At 36.4% G+C, this 22,927-nt stretch overlaps 1 protein-coding gene across 3 annotated transcripts in view; it reads right to left on the minus strand.

Annotated features, from left to right (window-relative positions):
- Positions 1-22,927, minus strand: part of GABRG2 (gamma-aminobutyric acid type A receptor subunit gamma2) — a 75,307-nt gene that overhangs the window by 17,453 nt on the left and 34,927 nt on the right. For all 3 annotated transcript variants that reach the window (XM_080555003.1, XM_080555001.1, XM_080555002.1), the window contains exons 5-6: positions 21,513-21,595; positions 21,158-21,295 (exon numbers count right to left, since the gene is read on the minus strand). In XM_080555003.1, coding sequence (XP_080411129.1) covers positions 21,158-21,295; positions 21,513-21,595 — 221 coding nt within the window. The remainder of the gene's footprint in view (positions 1-21,157; positions 21,296-21,512; positions 21,596-22,927) is intronic.

Raw genomic sequence — 22,927 nt, forward strand, 5'->3', positions numbered from 1 at the left:
GTCTGGTTGTTTTCTGAAAAGCCAAGTAAAGGTTGTCCCCTTCAAAAAACAAAACCAATAATAATAATAATAAATTAGACCTATAGCTAAGGGCTCCACATTTGTTTAAAGTAAGGATTTGATTCATTTGGAATATTTGAGGTATTATCAGTCTTATAATAAGTTTTGTGTTTTTTTTTTTTTTGAGATGCAGTGAGATCATGTGATATGAACAAATAAGAAATATGTTTTATCATATTCCATTCATTTCAAGGTATCCAGATGGTATACCCATTTTCTGGAAGTATCTGATCCTCTCTGCTCTTAAATACAGGAGATAACTAGTTTGTTTCCATTCTTCAGTGCATGAAGTACACCACATACCTGGTACTTTAGATCAGTCACGCTATCAGGATTATGAAACTGCTTGAAATAAGAATTGTCAAAGCTATGTACATTTTATGTTAAAATTTCAGCAGTTTGTGTCAAGGAAAAAAGTACAAGATGCTTTTTTTTTTTTTTACAGGGGTGGTAATGCACAATGTTTATACTCTACCATGGGTCTATATTGGGAGTTTCTAGACAACTGTGTGAAGGATTTGTGTGAAAAGGGAGTGTGGGCAACTCCAGGGATAATAAGAATCATGTCAGATGTAACAAAAAAAAAAAAAAAAAAAAAAAAGAAAAAAAAATGTAGGAATGAAGTTCAAGAAAATGGAGCTTTGATGCCTAGATTATTGAGGCTTTAACAATTGCTAACATTAAGTACCTGTGAGAACAAAGTTAGAAGTGAATGGTCAATCAAGAGAGACAGAGAGATCCCAAAGGGAGTCAGATCTCAGGTGAGCTAATTCCTGTCATAGTGACATCTCAGCTCAGCTGACGTTAGACCTTGGAGCTCTGTTGTGGTCAAAGGATGAATCTACGCACAGAACTACTCCAGCTTCAACAGGAAGACCCACATGCCATCATGCCACTTATGTGCCTACTGCAGACTTCCTGAAAGTCTTTCAGGAGTGGTTGAAAATTAAATACAAGTAGATACATTCAATGAACTCCACAATAGAAGAAGAAAAATGATTTATTATGTCTAGTCTAAATAACAGACTTACAGATGAGTTAGCAAACTCCCTGGAATTAGCAGTATTTCACAAGCTTTGTGCATGTCCTGGTTGCTGAAGTGACTGCAGAGGACTAATGCAGCTCATACAACAGTACTGCTTGGATTTGCTTTTACATCCTTCTAAATTGTCTTGTGTGGCAAAGGTCATCCTGGAATTCCTCTGAAGGCCTTCCGTTCTGAGAGGACAGAAGAGGAATTTGAGGATACTGTACATTTAATCTTTGGTCTTAATGTTTCCAGTTATTTTCAGAGCCAGGAGACAGTATTACATAACCCGAGGCTGCAATAAGACTTGATGTTTTCTTCTACTTCCTCTCCAGAGGAGAAAAGGCATGACTGCATGGAGGCAAAGTTCTGCAGGGAAGCTATGGTTTTCACAGATTCGTTCTGTCTTAACCCCCCGCAGCAAAAGTAATATTTATAAAAGAAAGTGCCACTTGAACACCAGCATCTTGCTTCCACTGAATGCACAGGCAGATCACTAGAAAGACAGTACGATAAACAAAGAGCCCAAGGGATGCTGGGAGGAAAACAACATGCTTTATTGCTCAACTTTCAGCACTATATTTATTTTAGAATCTTAATTTCATTTATTTTTGGCTTTCTTTAAATATTTTAGAAGGTTCCATTAGCACATATTTAGTTTTAACCCCCCTGGAAACGAATCTATGTAACCAAGAAAAGACTAAAACTCACCCGGGTGTGAGATACCGCAAGGCACAAAAGGAGCAAAAGTAGCCCAGATCAAAAGCAACTTTCTCCAGAGCTCAGTATGATCAGCTACCAAATGTCGGGGGCTTCAGAGAGCTAGGGCTGCTCAGTAATAAAAGAAGATGACTTTGAGCACAAGAAGCCAACACCAATACATATTAAAAAATAAATTGGCTCCTTGAAAGACAACATAGCCCAAAAATATCTCAAAGAAGCAGGGTGGATTATTGGTTAGGACACTGAAGCAGCAGGCAAGATATCTTAGGTCTAATCTCAAGTCTTTCCATGAACAACTGTAGGGCTGTAGGACAACTATTTCTCTTCTCCCAGCTCATCTTTCCTGTCATGGAGGTTTGGGAACATTTGTGCAGTATGTACTTCAACATCTGACAGATTCCACTCTGAACTTAAGTGAAAATATTTAATGGGAGTGGCTGAGGGAGAAAAATTATTATTTGATGTCATTGCATAATATATGATTTATATTTTTTGTCTATTTATGCTTATTATATAATTTTTCTCTGCTTTTATACCCCAAAGAAAAGTTCATGTAACAGAATTTTGGAAAAGAATATAGACCCTCATATACTAGGGCTTCCAAGAAATAAGAATATTAAAGATGACACATGATAGTTAAATTATTGCATTGTCATCTAGGACTCAATCCCTGAACCTTGTCTTGCCCATATTCACACTCTGACTAACCACTAAATAATATGGCATCTGCAATGACTATAGTAATTCTGAACTTCCTGATATTTCTGATTCTTACATGGTACTCCTGTAGGTGAGTGGTAACCAAATCATACATTTGGAGGTTAATTAAAATTTAAGTAATTAAAAATTTGTATTAGAATTTCTCACTTTAAACTTCTATTTTTTCCCTCTGTTGAATATTGACATAAATATATATATATATTATATATTATATAGCAAATATATATATGTATATAGCAAAAAGATAACTATATTGCTTACAAACGTGTGGTTTTGTCTTAGAGGTTCAATGTTGAAAAGCTTGCAGAGCTCTGCAGGGAGTCCTCTCCATCAGCTTCCACTTCTACTTATTGGCATTCCTCAGTAACTGTTATTTACCCTAATATTCCAGAAGATAAAGGCAGGAAGAGAGGATGTTCACAGACCTTGTTATACTGTGTTCTAATGCTAAGTTCTTGTTGAAGATTTTCCAGTATGAGTGTGTAGGAATTCCAGTGCATATCTTAGTATTCATTTGCATTAACAAGAAGTAGCTGAATCTGTTTCCTTGTTATATAAAGCAAACACCAGAAAAGTAAATTGTCAATTCCAGCATAGGCTTTTTAGCATTCAGCACCACTATGCTAGCATGGAAGAATAAGAAGGAAAAAAAAAAAAAAAAATAGTAAAAGAAAAACAAGAGGAAATGGCAGTATTTAGCCTGCAGCATTTGGAATTTGTTAATGAGGATTTTGTTATGGAGCTGGAATAATCAGCAGCAAATGCAATTTCTGTTGAGGAAAATTTTGACCAAAAGTGTTGCATTTAAATGCATTCTCCTGTATAAAATAATGATCATCTACATGTCACAGTGTATGGTTGTGCAGACATATATTCAAGCTATTGCTACAAGGATCAGCATGGGCACAAGAAGTGGCATAGCTGGGACAGTATGCTGTTTTATGCAGACTGATCATCAGCAGAAAGTTAGCCCAAGCTCCCCGTGTTCAAAGGTTTGTCCAGTTTGTCCTGGGCATGCCTGTGTATGTAAGGGGAATGGAAGAAGTGAGAAGAATGAGTTTGTGAGTTTTTGGTAGCTATTTGTGAAATCAACTCATCAATGTTTTAAGAATTACAATAACGGTGTACTATGGTATAATCTTGCTCTTACTGCCCATATGCAGTAGTGTATGGTCTATTTGCATTCCAGGAAAGCAAACTTTGAGCTCTTACTGCTTATGCTGCATGACATCTTTCTCAACCTGCCCTCAAACCTGCCGCTCAAATGCTGTCAGGGTTCCCAGTGTTGGTACTACTCCTTTGTGGGCTAGGTAATTTTTCTTTCATGTTTCTTTCTAGTGCCACATTATTGCCCGTGAAAAGAATGACTATATTTTTGAGACGTGGACACTGGTAGAATGACCCTCAGAAACAGGTGACTGTAAGAAACACGTTTCTTAGACTGTCCAGTACAAGGAAGCTTCCCAGCTATGCATGCAACCTACAGAGCTACTTCAGTTTTGAGTCACTCCTCCAGTGACAGTAGTGATAGGTCCCATATAGATTATTTTTGAGTCTTTTTAAAGTTGCACAAAAGTGTATTTGGCTTTCTCCCTCCAAGGAAGCTAAGTTACGTTTAGTTCCTACAAATAAATTGAGTTTGGTTGCATTTAACTTGTACAAATAAAATTAGAAATTAAAATTGGCCAATTGTTAGTCTATACTCTGAGAGTGGTCATTCTGGAGAGAATATATAATATATGGCCAATATAGGCATATCTGCATATATGTATTTCAGCTTGCTTCAAAGCTCCCATCCACAATATGGCTCATAAGACTTCATAGCAGAGAAAACACTTTGGATTGGTTAGAGAGCACCTTCTGACTGAGAGAACAGGTGAGACTTGAAAGAAATCGGTTACCTAATCTGAAGCATAGGAATCCTGAAAAATACTCTTCCTTTGGCTACTACAGAGATGTACATTGCTCAGAAGAGCCATACATTCTTCTTTATCTTGCGTGGTCTGGGAATGGGAAAATGGGAATAATAGCGCACTCTGTCTCAGGGAATGTAGACGTGTTGCCTATCTACTTTCTGAGTACATGCTGTCTCATACAAGTAGGTTCTTTCCCATGAGCTGTAATTTTGTTCATCCTTATATGCAAATGTGCTATACTGGGGCAGGTTACTCCCCCTAATGTACATGTTTCAGGAAGGCACCTGTCTCAAGATATTTGGTGACTACTTGGATTTAGAACTCTAGAATTATTAAGCTCTGTTCATGACAAATTATAAAATATTGTTTATTTCTGTTATATCCTTGATTTCTTAAAATCCTACTCAGACTCGCAATGATTTTTATGAGAAGAATATGGATCTTTATTTAGGTTCACTTGTTGTTTGAGAGTAACTTTTTTATTGTCAACTTTTTGTAAACATCTTAACTTTCTTAAAACCACTTTTAGCATCCAAGTAAACCATTTACCCCTGAAAACCATTTTTTTCCAGTGAGAAATGCGGAAGAATTTGAGATATTTTATTTCATATTCTTAAGTAGATAAATCCGTTATATTGCTGCAAGAGATTACTCCAAGTAATTTGGCTATTTGTTACTTCAGAGTTATATAACTATTAAAATAAGACATTCTATTCTGAATTGCATTTTTTACAACTACTTAGAACAATTCTTAAGTAAAAATATCACAAATGCATTTGTGTTCCAATTTGAGACAATCCTCTAAGAAAGGCTATTGGGGACTAATGTTTGAGAGGTAAACAGCAGCATTGTCATTCTCCTGCTATCAATTTGCCTGAGGACAATGCCTGCTCTGAGAGCAGATTCCAAATTGTTTCTAGTTTCTTGAGCATTTTGTCTCACAGAAACCAGGTGCAAACCTTCAGCAATGTGCAAATTAATCTTGTTCACAATCACAGCTAACATCACAGCAGAAACATACACTGACAAAAGGAGGTGTTGCAAATTAGTCCAAGGTGTGATTGGTGGGGACATGGAATGGAAACAACTAGCTCTAACAGAAGTTATTTATATGCTAAGAAAGGATATGGCAAATGTGTTTGGGTTTATCTTTAACTTCTTGAGCTTTTTAGGAGGAAATTATTGACATTAAGTAGAAAGTAGAATCTTTGGAGGAAAAAAAAATAAACTGTCAAGCCCAGAATCTCTCCAGCCACCAGAAGGAAAAAAATAATAAATTTTTAAATCAGAGAAAAAGAAATGAAGGCACTGAAGCAGAAGGAACTAGGTTATGGTTAAAATAGTAAATAAGTATCAAGTTTTAAAAAGTTGGTGTTAGAGATAGTGACAGAGACAAACTATGAAAAATGGCAAGTGCAAGAGTAAGGCCACAGGTCTGCATGCAACAGGCCTGAAGAGAATAGGGCTGAAGAGAATGTTTAGTTTGAAGATCATGCCTCAGAAGAAATAGCTATGAAACATGAATAATTTATAACTAGTATTGCCATTTGAAGTCAAACAGATCAAGCTTAGGATGTAAAAAAAATTTTCTTTAGAGACTACAGATACCATCTTGAAGTTTCAGTTACCAGCTTTGCAGGAATAAAGGTAGAGCTTCTAGGTGTGTGTAATCATCCTAGTCCAAATCCTACAAGGTATTTAAATGACTTGCCCTTTTCAAGAGGAAACCTTTGAGGATCCATTTATTTCTCAAATAGGTATATTCAGGATAATGTTCACAGCTACTACAAAACAGGTTCCCCTGGGATTCCATTCCACATCACAGTGTGAATACCATCATGTTGTATGTTTTCAGGCCATGAAGTGTAACCTCTTAATCTTTTTCAAAAATGTGGGGTTATAACACTGTGAATCCCATGGGTTATGTCTTTTTCAAATGTTAAAAGAGGAAAGTTTTAAAACGTTATGTCCTGCAAAGCTTTTAAAAATGACCTGGCAATACTGGATCTAAAACACTGTGTGGCATACAAAGAAGGATGCATTTGGAATGCCCCAGGAGTGAGGTGTGGGAACTGGGGACTGAGAATTACCACGTAGGCTGGACCATACCCTATGCATAGGTGATGAAGGTGCTGGAAACTAGCTCTCTGTAAGGTCTCCTAGACTGGTTTTTAGAGGAACAGAAAGAGCAGTCAGGCATTGGAATGGGTTGCCCAGGGAAGTGATAGCATCATCGTCCCTGGGGGTGTTCAAGGAAAGGTTGGACCTGGTGCTTAGGGACATGGTTCAGTGGGTGATATTGGTGGCAGGGTGATGGTTGGACCAGATGATCTTGAAGGTCTTTTCCAACCTTAATGATTCTATGATTATATTCTATGATTCTATGAACATCTGCTGTGTTTTTAACTCCATACAGAGCAAAGGCCATGACGGGAGCTAGGCACCAAAAAAAGTTAATATGGCCAAAATAACTACCTAATGGTTTTTGCATTTGTCTTTCTGTGGAGGCTGCTATCATAAAAGATAAAGAGTTGAGATGTGAGGCTGGATGCAGAAATGATACATTGGTTGTTCATATCTCACAGGTATAGCTTGTTACAGAGATTCTCCATGAGGCAAAGTCAGTCACCAAGTTACTTCAGATGCCTCAGATTCCACAAAAGCAAAATAATACAATTGTAAACAGTTAACTCCTTACACTCAAGAAAATATTTGTTTTGAAAAGAGTTTATTTCCTGGAAAGGGGGGCTGGCAGTGATGGGGGACTGGAAATGGAAATGCCACCCAGTTTACCTTGAGAAGCTAACGTTCGCACCTGGCAAATACAGCACTCCTCTTCCTCAGTGCTGTACACAGCAGTGGGACTCCCTGTGGGTTCGGCTCTGCTGGCCCCATTCGCCAGCAACTTTGCCATTCACATCTGCATACAGCAGGTGGGAGAGAAAGACTAGCTGGAGCCAACAGAGCATTTAAAATACTTCAGTACAGTGAAAATATATATATATATATATTTTAATGACTAGTTTTTACTGTGGAAATGACAGCAGTGTTGTTCCCAAATTACACGTCAAAGGGTTCCCAACCAGATGAATCTTAAACATTTTATTATTTCTAGTAATAGAACAAGTTCAAAAGAAGATGACTGATGGTAGTTTTTTCAGCTTGGTATATGAGGTAGGTTCCTTACTGTTTCTTGATCCTAACAACTGTATGTGAATAACTTTTTAGGCAAAGCAAAGTGAATGTTTGAAAATATGAACACAGGTGTAAACTAAGTTCTCCAAGCAGCTCTTGGTGTGATATAATTTGTTGTTTAGTTGTATTACCATGAGGTAGCAACCCTGATTTTGGACTCAAATTTTACTATAAGAGAATTTATATCAAGAAGAAACAAAGTTTGTATCCCCCAAGTTTGTTTTACCAAGAATTACAGCCTTGCCATATTAAAAATTATTAGTCCTCATTGCCCTTTTCTAAAAGGCTAATACTTCATTTCAATTTATTTTTATATAGTGTCTTTTAAGTTTTGTGCTTGGGTAGTATCTGTGACACTCCATTCAGATAGGAAAATTAATTATTATCATACATTTATCTTTGATTTTAGCTAGTGAATTTGGAATTCATTTGCCTTACTTATTAAAGTGTAGACTCTCTACATGAAAAACTTTAGCTTGGGATGAATTTCCTCCTCTTAAGAGGTGCTAGAGTCAAATATTATTTTGAGAACATTTGCTCTGCATTACTTTTGTTCGCCCCCCAGGTGTGCTAGAGGATCTTCATACACTTGTTCAGTGACTATTAGAAAATTACTATTTCTTTAATTCACACACCAAAGACAAATTGTTTATCTGAACTATACATAAGATGATTTCCATTTTTCAACTTACAAATATTAGGCTGAAAACTCTGTTTTCCAAAAGCCTCCCAGTAATTTCCCGATTTCAGTTTAATTTCTAATGTTCTCATTGCAGTATTTTTGCTCGTAGACCTTGAGTCCCATCTGGGGCCTGAAATTGCAATGGCTTGTGAAATTTAATTAAAAATGAAACAAATAACGAGTACGGCTTTTTTTAGAGCTTCAAATCTGGTACTGATTAATCTTTTGGTGAAATTTAGAGATGCATATTGCCTTTTATCCTGTTCCTGTAAGAGAAATCAAGGCTATACTATATCAGAACCTCATTGTTTATAATTCTGAATGCATTGATCAACTGTAACTATTAAGACAGAAGTTGCAAAGTGTCAAAAAGACATGTAGAGGGATCAGAGAGGCTGTCTTATAATGCCACAATGCTGTTTTCTGCAGCTGCTCCATACATTTCTCCTGCCAAGAAAGGGTAAGGCATGAATTTGGTCTTGTTAGACTCCAGAGAAACTAAGAGAGCACCTGTGAGGAATGCTTCAGCTGCTGAAAAAGCTTAAATTGGGATTTACATGTCCATTAGGCAGTAGGGAATTCTGCCATGAGATACTAATCTGTAAGAAATCAGCCTTCTGCTCACAGAACTGTTCATTTTTCATTTTTAATTCTCCCTAGACAAAATCTCCTATCACACTGTGAAACAAAAATCCATTTTAAACTTTTAAGAAGGTGACCATAAGAAAGAGTAGGGCCAGAAAGAAGGAGGTAAATTGAGATTTTTTTCATCCCAGTTTATCAGCATCATAAGCAAAACATTATTTCCAAGGGGTATGGTTAATCCTGGAGCCACCTACTGAGGAAGGGGTGGGCATTAAAGCTGGCAAACTCAGCAGGGGAATGTCTGCTTGTGGTTGCTTTTGCACTGAATTGTTTCAGAACTTAACCTCCAGGAGCTGTGGTAACTAAATCGTGAGGATGCAATGATTCATCCCCCTGCACAGAACAGGCACTAACCACCTCTAATGGCGCGCTGACCAGGCGATCTTAGATCAGCCAGCTGGTAGGAAGCTCAGGGACAGTCTTAGTCATTACCAAGCTCTGAAATAAGGCTGCCTTGACAGCTGAGACTATGTCCACACAGAAATTGCCCTGTCCTCTGAGGGATGGGAGGTTACAACCATGCCTTTTCTCTCTGGGGCACTGGTGGGATTTGCTCTCCACAAACAACGTTCCACAAGTTGACAGAAATTTCCTGTTTCTGTATTCCAGTGTTCAGCATGTTAATGTTTTCCTTTTGCATTTTTCTTCGGACTTATTTTTCTTCTCTGACTTAGTTTTCACTATTTGCTAGTAATACATTCTCCCCGGAAAGTTCTCTGCTTTTCTCATCAACGGGGACGCATGATGTCTGCGAATTGACAGGAAAGACTTTTTTCTGCATTATTGCTAAACCTACTGCTACAGTTTTCAACAGTGCTGAGTTAAAAAAAAATAGGCAAAAGAAGAATTTTTGCTTTTCTTCAAATTCAGTAATACTTTTTTTTCTTTCTAGAAAGAAAACAAATGGTAACAGTTTTACAAGAACTCGTTTCATAGCACAGATCCTTAGCTCTGTTGCGAACATAGCTGGAGTGTGACATTGTGTTCTCATAAATTACCCAGGTTACTTATGTTATTTATTTAAGATATTCAGTTCCAAGATGTTGGTGTTTTCACTTACAATTTTTTTACCTTTTTTTTGATTATTTCTAATAGCTCTGGTCCAGAATAGTAATTTGCTGCAGTGACATACAAAAGAGCATTTTAGTAAAATACAAGAACGGTAGGAAGGATTTGGATTTATTTTGTTTTAATAAATGTTACTAGATAACAGTAGAAAATAGTCTAGGAAGTTGTTACTAATTATTTATTGACTCTATGTTTTTGTATTTTGATTAACTACAGAAGGAACATTAAGAAAGGTCAAATAGTTACTTCTATGTGTAATTTGAATGGGCAAAGTGTGAACTCATAAGGATTTTCTGAGCAGTACAAGGGAAGAGAGTTATTTGTTTTTTTTTTGATATTATTTTCTTGACCCATACAGTCACAGAAGATAAGCAACCCTATATGACTGTTACTAATAAAATACAACTCTTTAATTTATGCTCATATTCTCAAGATTAAAAGAGAAGTGATGAGATTCAACCAACAAGAACACGTTATTTGTAATAGTCAAGTTTTTTGATCATTTCATCAATTCTTAGAGCTATATACAAGAACAAACAGCAATTTGACAACTAGTTTCATGATCATTCCTAGTCATTAACACTGAGACACACAAAGGGTGTTGTGGTAGTTTATGTATTATATCTTGAAAAATATTTTAAGATTTTCCTATGTAGAGCGTGATACAAGAAAGAATTATTACATAAATTTTATCCTGCAGCTCTTTGGCTTTAATTATGCAGTCTTTGAGAAAGTAGCAAAGAGCTCACTTAATAGACTGTATCGCTTGTGGAGATAAGTGCCATATTTATAGCTTCTAATAATGTGCATCAAAATGAGGACAATTATGTCTTGTTTAAAAAAGGCAATGTTGAAGCACACTATTTACAATTAAGAATTTATTTTAACAATAAAAATGAGGGGGTTAATGCTTATTAAACAAAATGATAATGACAAATATGTGAACATTACAACCATCCTTAGTGTATATCACAATGTTCCTATGTGAGAATGTGCTGTCAACATTATAAATTTTTTCTATGGAATTGCAGACCACATGTATCTAAAAATATAAGTAGAACACTTACAATCATAAGGTCCTGTGGAGAGTGTTAGTTGTTTGTACTTACTGCACATTTTTATTTAACGCCTTGGTCTATTTTCTTTTTGTTTCTCCTCTTTTATTTAACATACCAAATTACAAATCAAAGCTTACTAGTATTGTCTTTAAACTTAGTGGTGTTATATTAGTTTCATTTGCTTTTTAAGTCAGATATTTCGCTGGATTTGAGAATTATTAGCTCCCATCAATGGCACCTGACTCTGATAGTGTTGTTTCACTGTCTTGTGTATCCTTCTTCCAATCAGACTTACAACTGTATCTATTCAAATACAGTGATAACCTCCCCCAACAAAACAGCACCTTAGATAAGTAGGTTGCTGAAAATGCAATGTAATGCTATGAGATTGAGAAGCTAGAAAGTGTGCTTGCAAACTGAAGGGATTTAGCTGCACAAGAACAGCCTTTGAAGAATATGTTTGTTATTTAGGACATGCATGTGCCCCAGGCAAATCCAAACTTATTTCAAACGAGCTATCCCTACACTCTACAAATTGTGAACATTAAACTGTCATCACCTTCAAACATCCTTCCTGATTTTGTTTTTCTTCACTGAGAGAGCAGGAAGGTAATAAGGAGAGTGAGACGAAAGGGAAAAAAAATGAAAGAAATTATCTGAAAATCATTGTACTACAAACATATTTTCTGATCATAAAAAACGTCTAGAAGTGAAGTATTGGTGAAAAGACCAAGCATCAGTGCTATGCTGACCAATTTACAGGTTACAAAGATTACTTCCTGACTTTATAGATGAAAGACTGAACTGCTTGGGAAAACTCCAATTTATTACAGGATTGCTTGAAGTTTAATTATTCAAATAACACAATAAAACATTTATTTAAATCTATAATTGAAACATACCTATTCACTATGAAGAAAACTACTAAAAATGCTTAATAGTCATTTATAGTGATGCTAAAATAATTGCACATATATGTTTTTCTTTGACTGCTAAGCTATACAGTGATTTGTTATAATTAGATCTGGCATCAGTTGCAAAGAGTGGCATTACAGTGATTTTCTCTTGTGATATTGCAACAGTTTCTGTGAAAGTTAACCAGTGGATGAGGTATGACAATTTTATTACCAAACAGGAATTAAAAAAGGGACCTGGGGTGTTAATATTTTTTGTGTCTCAGAGTAATCAGTACCTATGTAAATATATTCACAGATATACTAGTGACATCACAGAAATTTGTGTACTAAGTTGCTTGTAGGAAATGCTTTAAGAGAGAGGATTGCTCTATTTGCTGATTTTGTCATAAAACAAAATAAATAAAGTTTAAATAACATTAACAAAATAAAATTTGATATAATATTAGCAGAATAAAAATTGAAATAATATTAATAACAAATATTAATAACTACACATTGTTTTTAGATAATTTTTTTCCCTAAAATATCAAATTATTCTCTTGTTCTCAAATGAACAAATATTTTTCTTAAATGTACTGTTGTATTATATCCCCCAAATTTTGTTCCTTAGAAAATCAGCCTTGCCTTTAGCATCTGTGCTTTTGCAATTGTCATGCATTTGGTTTAGTGGAAATGCTGATAAGGTTCCATATTATCCCTTATTCTCTGGTTCCTTGTATTAATCCTTTTTATCCTTACCCAACCTTTCTAAAGCTCAGTTTACTTTGGAGCAAGCCATGCTTTCAGTATGGCAAATGTTCAGAAAGACAAACTTGCTTTCAGAAATATAAACGACCCCCAGGAGTCTTTGTTCAACTGGGAAATCAAGAGGTTTCTGGCTCCAACAACCCTTTTCTTCAGGGACAGTCATGATTTCACTTTGCTGGGGTGACTCAATTGACATTACTGAGTCTAGGAAAACCAGGATTAAAAGAGCTGAATTACTGTCACTGGAATGTTAAGAAGGTTTTAAAACCTTCTCAGAAGATAGAAAATCATCAAAGAGGCTTTCAACTCTATTTATATAATTAGTGAGATGCAGGTGAACTTGATTGCCTAAACCTGAAGCTGTATAGATACAAGTCTGAAGAGAAAACAGATTCTTTCAGTCCATAAGAATTTAAAATATACTGATTCCATAAGAATAGTGTTTTTGTTTGTTCTGTTTTCCCACCCATTAAACCTCAAAGATCTAACCCGTCACTGTAACAGAAATAACCAAGCTAAGTCCTGGTGCTCCGGATCCTTTTTTGCATTAACACCCAAGCATTAGTAGCCCTTCACTCTCAGTTGCTACTTCCATGGCTTGGCAGTTCTCAGTGCTTGACCATCATGCTCGTTCCAAGGGGTCCTACAGCAGCTAACAATTTTAGGAAAATGCATTTCAAATAGGTGCAACTACACTTGTTAAAGACATGGAAAAGATCCTTTTTACTGTGGTCAAAACTGAACATGGAGTAGAAACCAAGGCCAAAACGAGCTCTTAATAATAAGTATTACTTGGATCCACAAGCTTGCTTGTTGGACATGTCATTTCCATTGAATTCTCTGCTCCCCTGCCTATACTGTTAAGGTGCCGTGGGTTGATTTGCTGTCACAAGGGTGGGTGTGTAGTGATTTCAAAAACTACATATCAGATGATGGAAAAAGTGGTGCTTGGATGGATAAAGGAAGTGGAAGGGCAACTGTTCAGATATTCTCAGGTCTCTAGAGGTGCTACCAATGGCTGAAGCGGTTGGCATAAGAGAAGAGACATGAATGAAGTTGACTCGAGTTCTTCCCAGACATCCCAGGAGAGGCCTCTGTCCCTCCTGCCTGTGCTCATTGTCCAGTTCCACAGAAAGCTTTCAGCTTGGCCCTGTCTTCTGGTCTGTCTCACAGCTGCAATATGGGGATAAATGGATCTAAGGGGTTCTGATTTAGCAGTTCAGAAAAGGTGTGTGTGCATAGGTAGGTTTTGGTTGTCTACACAACAGGAAGGAACCAAAAAACCTGCTTACAGAATGAGCTCATTTATGCAGTCATGTGAATTCATCTATGAATACTCATTTGCCACACAATTAACCAATTTGGATGAGAAAATGTGGAGAATACAATAGGTATGGGAGCGAGGGAATTGTACTACATCTCTACACTTTGAAGACATCATCCTGAGAGGTAGACTGTTTTCAGCAAACTTTTCAGCGTAACTTCAGCAAACATTTGTTAATCGCTATGGTTTGATGAATGACTGAACAGACATGAGTATCTGGCGTATCTGAGAAATGTTTGTTATTTGTATTCCTTATCCTTCATAAGTAATATGCAGGCATAGTTACCTTACCTTTTTTATTCCCTGACAGCGATATCAAACTTGTAAGTCACCACCATAACCAAAAATACTCCTCCTCCTCACAGATCATCTGTAACTATTCATAATGGTGGTACGTGAAAGTTAAATAACTGAGTTTATTCTGGATTTGTTTGTTTGTTTGTCTTTTTTCAAATAATGGTACTCTAGGTATTGCACTGTGAAACAGTGGTTCATGTGAGCAGTCCTGCGTTATTAAAACAAGGGAAAGTTTAAATGTCAAAAGAAAAAAGTAATTTACTCACTGGTGCTTTCTTTCCAGAGAGGTGACAAGGATATTTATATTAATAATAAAATCTTAACATTTGTGAAGGATATCTTAAGAATTTTAAGGATATTAGCTTGGAGCTCTGGGTTTCCGTGGAAGCAGCAAGCATAAAAATAGGCCTTTCAGGCTGTTGTGTCTGCCTGCTGCTTTAAATGGTTCACTCTCCTACAGAGAGTATCCTTTTAGCAAGAACGTGAAAGGTAATAATATCTTATGGCTTTTCAAAAAACTAGAATATTGAGATAAATACCCTCCAAAGCCATCAGGAGAACAACAAAGATACACAGGACAAGCTAAGACACAGTGGGCTGAGTTCTCTGACTTACAGCTTACATCATAGTTTGCTCCTCTGCAAAGTTGGGTACAAAATATGTGTAAATTCTGCCAAAATCCAAATGTGGGTACTGGTATCTTGTGCCAATTCACTAGATCAATATCTTTAGACAGGGAACGTTTGTCACTTTTCAGAAGGACCTCCCTGCAATGCCGTATGCTGTAATTAGCCCGTATTGGGCACTGGAACAGTGTGTCAGGCTGGCAGGGATTTCTAAGCATAGTTGAAATCCACCTATGGGTATGTTTTAATGCCAGGCCTATTTCCCAACAGGGGGAAATATCTTCAAATTTTTTATGCATGTCTCATCATATTTTGACTTAATAAAGAAATATAAGACAAGGCTCCTGTTCTTTCCGAGTGCTATGAGACCTCTGGGGACTGCATGCCTGCCAACATTTCAATTCATTACAATGCAACATTAAGATAAAGTATAAAAGTCTCCAAATATGTCATCTTCCACAAAATAATAGCCTTGACCACATTTTCTTGATAAAGCAGAAACCTGACCCAGATTTATTTATGTAGCTAAATAGATGTCTAACAAGATAAACATTTAATTACCAATTTGGTGCTGTTTATCAGTTATGAGCAATACACTATCTCTATTGCACAGCTCTGATTAGCTATGCAAAATACAGAACAGAAAGAAATAAAATGGAATTTACAGGTGTTGGCTCACCAGTCTCATGGATCCTGTGCAGCTTGTTAAATTGCTGTTCATTGATTATACCTATAATGCCTGTGTATCTAACTAAAAATTCAGGACTGTCTCTGTGACTAAGACATGTGCAATGTCTGGTTTAAAAAAAGGAACTACCCAGTCACAGAAATGGACTGGGAATACCAGAAGCTCCATCTCTCCTAAATAATTACACGTTTACAAACTTTGGCATAATACGGTATTCAATAGCAGGATGTCCATTCAAAAACACTGAATAATCAGTAGAACTGCATGTTGTGCAGTAATTTTATGAAATTCATTGAAACTTATTGATTGAAAGAGTCCTTTCCTCCTGGTCTGAGGTAGGATCGCTATATTTCTAGCCTGTTCATATTTCATAAACCCTCTGATTTTAGCATTTCTACAATCTTCCTATGTGTCAGTGTTAATTATTATTATGGTTTTAAAAGAGTGTTTTACTCTTATGCCTAAATCTTACTTGATTAAAATGAGCTCATTATTTCTTCCCTAACCCTAAGTGAAGAACGTGAACATTAACCCCTTGATCACCAGTTATTCTTTCTTCCAGACTAGTCACATCCTTCCAAATATTTGCATAGGTCATGTTCTCTACATGCGTTACTTACTACCATCCCCTGCACTCCCCTCACTTTCTTACAAGGCTGCACTTAAAGTCAAACACTTTTTTGAATTAAGAACAACAACAACTTGGCATCAGTTTTTCACCTAGTAGAACAGATATTTCACTCAAATTTATATACAACACTTGGGGCCATGAATCCCAGAAGAAAAAAAAAAAAAGTAGTTTCTTTGCAACAGTATCACATTCTGTATCCTGGTGTAGTTTTGGACTTTCTTTCTCTCTTTCTCTCTCTATCTTTCAGCAACTCCTGACCTTTTTATATTTGTGCATTTGATTATTTCCTTAATAGCGTATTTCACTCTTTATTTTAAGTAACAAATTGCAGATTTTTGAATTTTCCTATTTTATCTTTTTCACAACGTGCTACATCTCCCTGTTTGGTAACACTCACTTGTGCATTCTGTATTGCAGATCTTGTACTTCTGTATTGCTTGTTGCATTGCAGTAATAATCAGAAAGATTAAAGCTTATCTTTCTTGTTAGTCAAATCAGAGGTGAGAGAGTTGTGTAGAAAAACTTCCTTGAAGTCCCTCCTAACCTATAGACATTTTTATTCTCTTACGTGATTTTGGCTACACTCTGTAAAATTTTCATTTTGACATCCAAAGTAAAGAAAAGTGGTGGACTTGCTGGACTATTTTCTAACCACATTTTTTCCTTGTTTTTAATCCATGGTGAATCTGAAAGGTCAGAAATTGGATTTAAGATAGTTTTTAAAGCAAAGCCAAGAAATATCATTCATTTGAATTACATGTGGTGTGCAATACTAAAAGAAAATATTGAGGATGGAAAAGGATAACTTGTGTTAGAGCTGTCATTTTTGTTTTTCTCTTTATTATTATTGCTTGTTATATAATACAACTTATTTTCTGTGTTAACTGTCCACTCTCTGCCACACTAGTTTTAGATTTGTAACGTGTAGAACACATATCTAATAGATCAGACACCTTTAAATAACCAAAGGCAATATCATGAACTCTGAACATGTAAAAGAAAAACAGTTACGTCCCTCAGCATTAGGTTTGAGGTAGGATTTTGTAAAATACATAACAGATTGCTTAGTGAGGATTACTCATGAATGCATCCAATGCATCTAAACTTCAGAAAAAAAAAAAAAAAGCTACTTTTTTTGTCCCCTAGACTTTCCCATTAGCTCGTTCATTTTTTATTGAAGAATCTCAGTACCATTCAGGAACGGGACCTTACACTGTGAGCCAAAAGGTCACATGACAATTGGTAGTTTCTTAGTAATTGATCCAAGATATGTACTATTTGAGCAATGATTACGGATGTAATTCAATAATTCAATAAATCTTAAAGCCATCTCAGTTTATGTCAGGTCAACTGTAATATTTTACATAACTCAAATAATATGTTTTAACATTCATTTTATTCCAGAGAATCTAAGCTTAATCACTGCTGTTTACACAACATAGGTGGTAATGCAAAAGCAATAAATATATACTGGTAATATATTGGTAATTGTAGAGACTATCTAATAATTTCAATTAAATGTTCATGGAGCAGTGACTTGAGAGTTAACTTTTCTTAGTGGTTCCTGTTATTATGGACAGCAGATTCCACTAGCTAAGTCATGTCTTATTGCTTGGTCTGTGACTTTCGCAGAACATTAGAGTCACATTGGGATGTTCTGTGTGGAGAGCAACAAGCTGATGATTCTGGATGGCTTGCTTCAGATAAGAGAAGACAGACAGGATGGTTTGTCTTTTCCGGTTTGCCTTATTTTTCCACCTTTGTCTTATTCTAGTTCCTTTTTGCTGCTGTTATCAGGGTTTTCTAACTAATAGGGGGCTAAATTCCAACATCTGGCCCTTTCAGTTAGTCTTATATTTCTGCACTGGTTGCAAAGGAAGAGCTGCAGACAAATGTCACTTCGACAAGTTCATCAGATATTAAGGAGCTTACACTCATCAGTTCTTGCTTCCCTCTGCCCTTAACTCAGCCCAGATCTTGAACATTCAGCTATGACATGACAGAAATAGAGGTAGCAGGGAATTTTTAATGACCAAGTCTCAGCCATCCTTTCTGATTCTCTTCTCTGCTCCAGTCACTGAGCCAGCATAGCCCTCAAGGACTTGGATGTCTTAGTCACTGGGAGACAATGAGAATCAAGAGTTTCTGTTAAAATGGAGTAAACATAGATATGGAAAGTTAACTCCAGTTTCAAATACCTTAATACTACCCCCAGGCTCCTCCTATTTTATAACTATTCAGTCTCATACACTAACATCTTGTGTTCAGGTTTCACTGGGTTCTGTTTTCACCTAAATTTAGTTTGTGGAAGAGTTGTGGGAATTACAGTACGGTCCTCTTTCTGACATCTCCTTAATCTCCTCCACTGTGCCTAAGCTCATATCTCTTCCAAAGCATCACCTATGGGACTGTCATTAGTTTGTACCTAAACTCCATTATCCACAGCACTGCAATTAGTTGCATAAAGCCTCGTGACTAATTTTGGCTATTTGGGCATTCAAACTCCTGTGTACTCAGGCTGTACACAGGTTGCAAGTAAATCTATTAGCTTGGATTATTTTTCTTTTCTTTTGGGGCAGCTCTGTTAATAATATGTGTATGTCAGAGTAATTTTAGGTAGGTAATAAATCGGGCTGAGAAATATTGTACTTAATATAGCTCCCAGCATGCCAATAAGGCATTTAGGTAAGCAACAAACAGTCTTTGGGCCCTGCCAGCTTTATCACAATATTTGTAGGAGGTAGACCATATTCATGACAATCTCTTCTTTTTTTCCCTTCACTTTCTCATTATTTAGATTCTGCACCTGGATCAAATTTTCTTGCATATCTGCAGTCATATAAACCAAAGAGTCAAGGAAAATCAAATTTAAGATAACCACAGGAGAAGAAACATACACGGGATTGTTTTCCAAGTTTTTGTACTCAGATCTTTAGAGTCGGTCAGGATACTGAGTAGTTTTCATGAGCATTTCTTCTTAGGAGTTGAGGGATGACTAGAGGGACTCTGCATTAAAGGACATGCTAACTGCTAATCACTTATTTTTGTTTGAGCAAATTAAAAGGTATAGTGTATGTCATCATATTGAAAATTACTGGTACAACATTATGGTAGTGCTACAAGCTTGAATAGCTGTTCCCTGAAAAAAAAGGTTTCCTTTGCATGGGAAAGTATCTTTTTTTCTTTCTGTGCTTTACTGCTTGTTTCCCAGTATGTGCTCACTTCACATTAGCAGAACATTAGAGTGCTTTTGATTCACCACCACAAGATGTGGATATGAAGCTTGTAGTATGTTAAGATTTTATTGCTTTGTATTTCTGGCCAAAATAAGTTTATCTGAGAATCGCTTAAAAAAAAAAAAAAAAAAGAAAAGGAGCAAATAAGGGGAACTCAAGTTATGGCTAATATAAATCTAGTGGTCAGCTGGGGCAGGATGAGATCTTAGACCACGCTTCAGTTTACTGCTGCCTTTTGCACTGTGCCTGCTGCAGGGGCAGTCTGAGGTGAGATGCATTGCTGTTTATATTTTTGCTTTGAGATCAGCTGTACCAGATCATGTGTAATGGTAGTTATTAGCAGCTATGGCTCCCACACACACTGCTATCTTGTCCTCTTTTGCACCTGTATTTTTATTTCCCTGGGAAAATGAGAAAGGTCAAATGCTTTCTTGAATAGTTGACTAAATATTTCCTTCAGATAAAGTGCCAGAAGGGGCCACAAGGCAAATGTAGCTACTGCTTGGAGGCTTCATTCTGTTTTTGCCCTGCTCCTAAGACCAAACATGTCATTGGTGCTTAATATCCAGTTATTCAGCAGTTAGAAGTTGAATTAATTCTCAAACTCTTTGTTTGCACTACAGTGTAATGCACAGCAGGCTGCTCTCAGCTCTAGCGTTATCTCACTCTCCTTTTGAATATAATAGTGACGCTGAACTTTTAGAAATAATTGTGTTATTCTTTCTAACGGATGGGGATATTTCTGAAGTCAAAATAAACACAAATGTCTGAATTTAAACCAATATATTTGCCAGAACAATAAAATAAAGTGAAAGTCAAAAGCAACCTGAAAAGAAAAACTGCTTTCATTATGAAATCAAAGACAAGGGATATCATGCATGTACAAGAATATTAATATGTAATTCTTCTTTGCATCCTTTCTCATACTCGGTGATTTCCTTTCTACTGACAAATACAAAAATATATGTCTAGAAGAATGTATTTTCCTGCTTAGCTAGTAGGGTTAAAATTGCCATTTTTATTAAAGTCTGAGTCCTTCCTCATTTATCATTTTAAATTCCATTACTTGTTTCCAAGGAGATAGAAATATGCAGGAAAATCATCTGAGACTCTGGCTTGCAAGACTGTTCTTTTTAATGAGAGCTGAATGTGCCCTGTTTTAAGGAGCAAAATACACTTGGAGCTGCTGTAGTAAAGAGGTTAGGACTTTGAATTTCATTTCTGTCCAGGCCTAACTTTCTGCTTCTAGGAGTTGGGAACAGAACTGTAAAATATTCAAACCAATATCAGATTATCACTTGGAGGCTCTACTGTGCTGTTTTCTACGCCGAAGCAGGCTAGGAAATACCTTCGCTCACTCACCCCTCGCAGCAGTAGCTTTCTTCTGCCACTTCTAAGCATATCTTGGAGGACAATGCAAGAATGGACAATAGGCAACAACTTTTCTTTCTGTGAGTTCCTTTTCAGAAATACTAAACCCTGTATCTTTTCTGTGAAGTGCTAATGCCAAGTTCCAAACAGTAAGAGATTTCCTTCTTTCTAATTCTTTTAATACAATCGTAAATAAATGTGATGGTAAATAAATCAGTTGTCTTACCTGATGTGGTCTTCACTACCTCAGTTGTATTTCTTAATCCCGTAAAGGAGAACTGGTAAAGCCTCCAGGACCTCGTGTCCCCCACCTCCACTGAGCTGCGCTTCCATTGGTATATAATCTCTTCTCTTGGGTAGCCATCTTATTGTGAAGGAAAATACAGAATGCTTTGTTTCATAGTCATTGCTAGGATTTTAATGTATTCTGGGGAGTAAAAATACTATTTTCTATTTCTGGAAAAAACTGGAGAAGCATATTGCAAGTAAATTATATATATATGTATGTTATTTCCCTCAAATTTTTTAATAAGTAGCTCAGCATGGGTCAGGAAAGAGTTATTTTTAAGCACGTTACTTACAGCTTGAAAATTCCAGAGGGCAGGAATGGGCATCCATTGGGAAGTTGTGCAACTGTAGCTGACACTCAGCATCAATTGTCAGCCTGAGGAAAAAGAAATCAGGTTATACAGAACACACCTGAGAAGTTTGTACTGAAAGCTATGTCACGGCAATTAAAACAAGGGTGGTTACTATGGTGGAATCTGACTATGAAATATGCATATATATAATGAATATAGAAAGCAAAAGTAAACTTTTGATATGGATATATTAATTTGGCTATTCCAAACATAGGAAGACATGTTTATTGATAAGCAGTATTTCTTTTTTTTTCTTTTGTTTTCTTTTTTTTTCTTTTTTCTTTTTTTTTTGTTATGTTCGCTCTTACCATCTACTGTACAGTAGAATGAGATATTAAAAGTTCTGTTCCTATGCATCTGAAATGGCAGAATTACTCATGACTGGCAAGTCCCTGAGTGGATTCACAGGTTTTCTCCTGAGCAGTGACACGTCTCTGTGTCACAACATGCCATAATGCACTAGGGAAATGTATTTTACAAGAAAAAAAAAAAAAACTATTCCAAAATGATGTGTAAGAGTCCAATTTTAGACATCCGCATCCAAGATAGCCATCTCAGCCATCTTTGCACCCAGTGGAAAGAAAGATGCTCTGGGGATATACTTCGTTACATTCCAAAATAGACATCTGAATTAAATTGGAAGAGGAAAGCACCAGGAAGGTTTTTCTCTCCACTGACTATCAGGAAAGTCTCAATTATAACTCAAGTGATGTAGGTGCTATAGATATTCATCACATAGACACACGTACTTTTGGAAATCCAAAATTAGATTAGATGTATGCCCTGCTAAAAGCTCCACAATTTTTCATTTAATCCCCCTTGTTTCTAGTTTGTACGTATCCCAGTTCTGACATGAGCTGCATGATACATGGGCTGTAAGCAAATAACCCATAAGAAGAAAAGGCTGTGGACAGGAGGGAGGAGGTGGGGGGGGGAAGAGCAGTGATGTTTATTTGCTCCTTTTGTTCATATGAAAACTGTAGTTTGTTGTTGTTGTTGTTGTTGTTGTTTTTTCTGTTTCCTTGGTGTCCAAATAAGCAACTCTGTGAGCTGAGCGTGCTTCCTGGTTCATGCATGTCAATGCTATATGCAGATGTCTCCCTAAATCTCCCACTGGGTGGATGTGTGTGTGTGTGTGTTATAGAGGAATGCTGTGGCTGCTAGTCAACAAGTTAATAAAGTCAAAAGGAAACTTTTCTACATTAGGGGTTTAGGAACAAAACTCATTTCTCTTGAAACTAAGGGATGATGTGTTTGTGACACAAAAAGAGAGATAATTCTGTATGCTAAGAACATTGTCCATTCTTTCTCTTCTCATTTCTATCATCTTCAGTTTCATTTGAAGAAAATTATAA

The sequence above is a fragment of the Anser brachyrhynchus genome (assembly GCF_964034855.1).
Source record: "Anser brachyrhynchus genome assembly, chromosome: 14".
Classification (NCBI taxonomy): Eukaryota; Metazoa; Chordata; class Aves; order Anseriformes; family Anatidae; genus Anser; species Anser brachyrhynchus.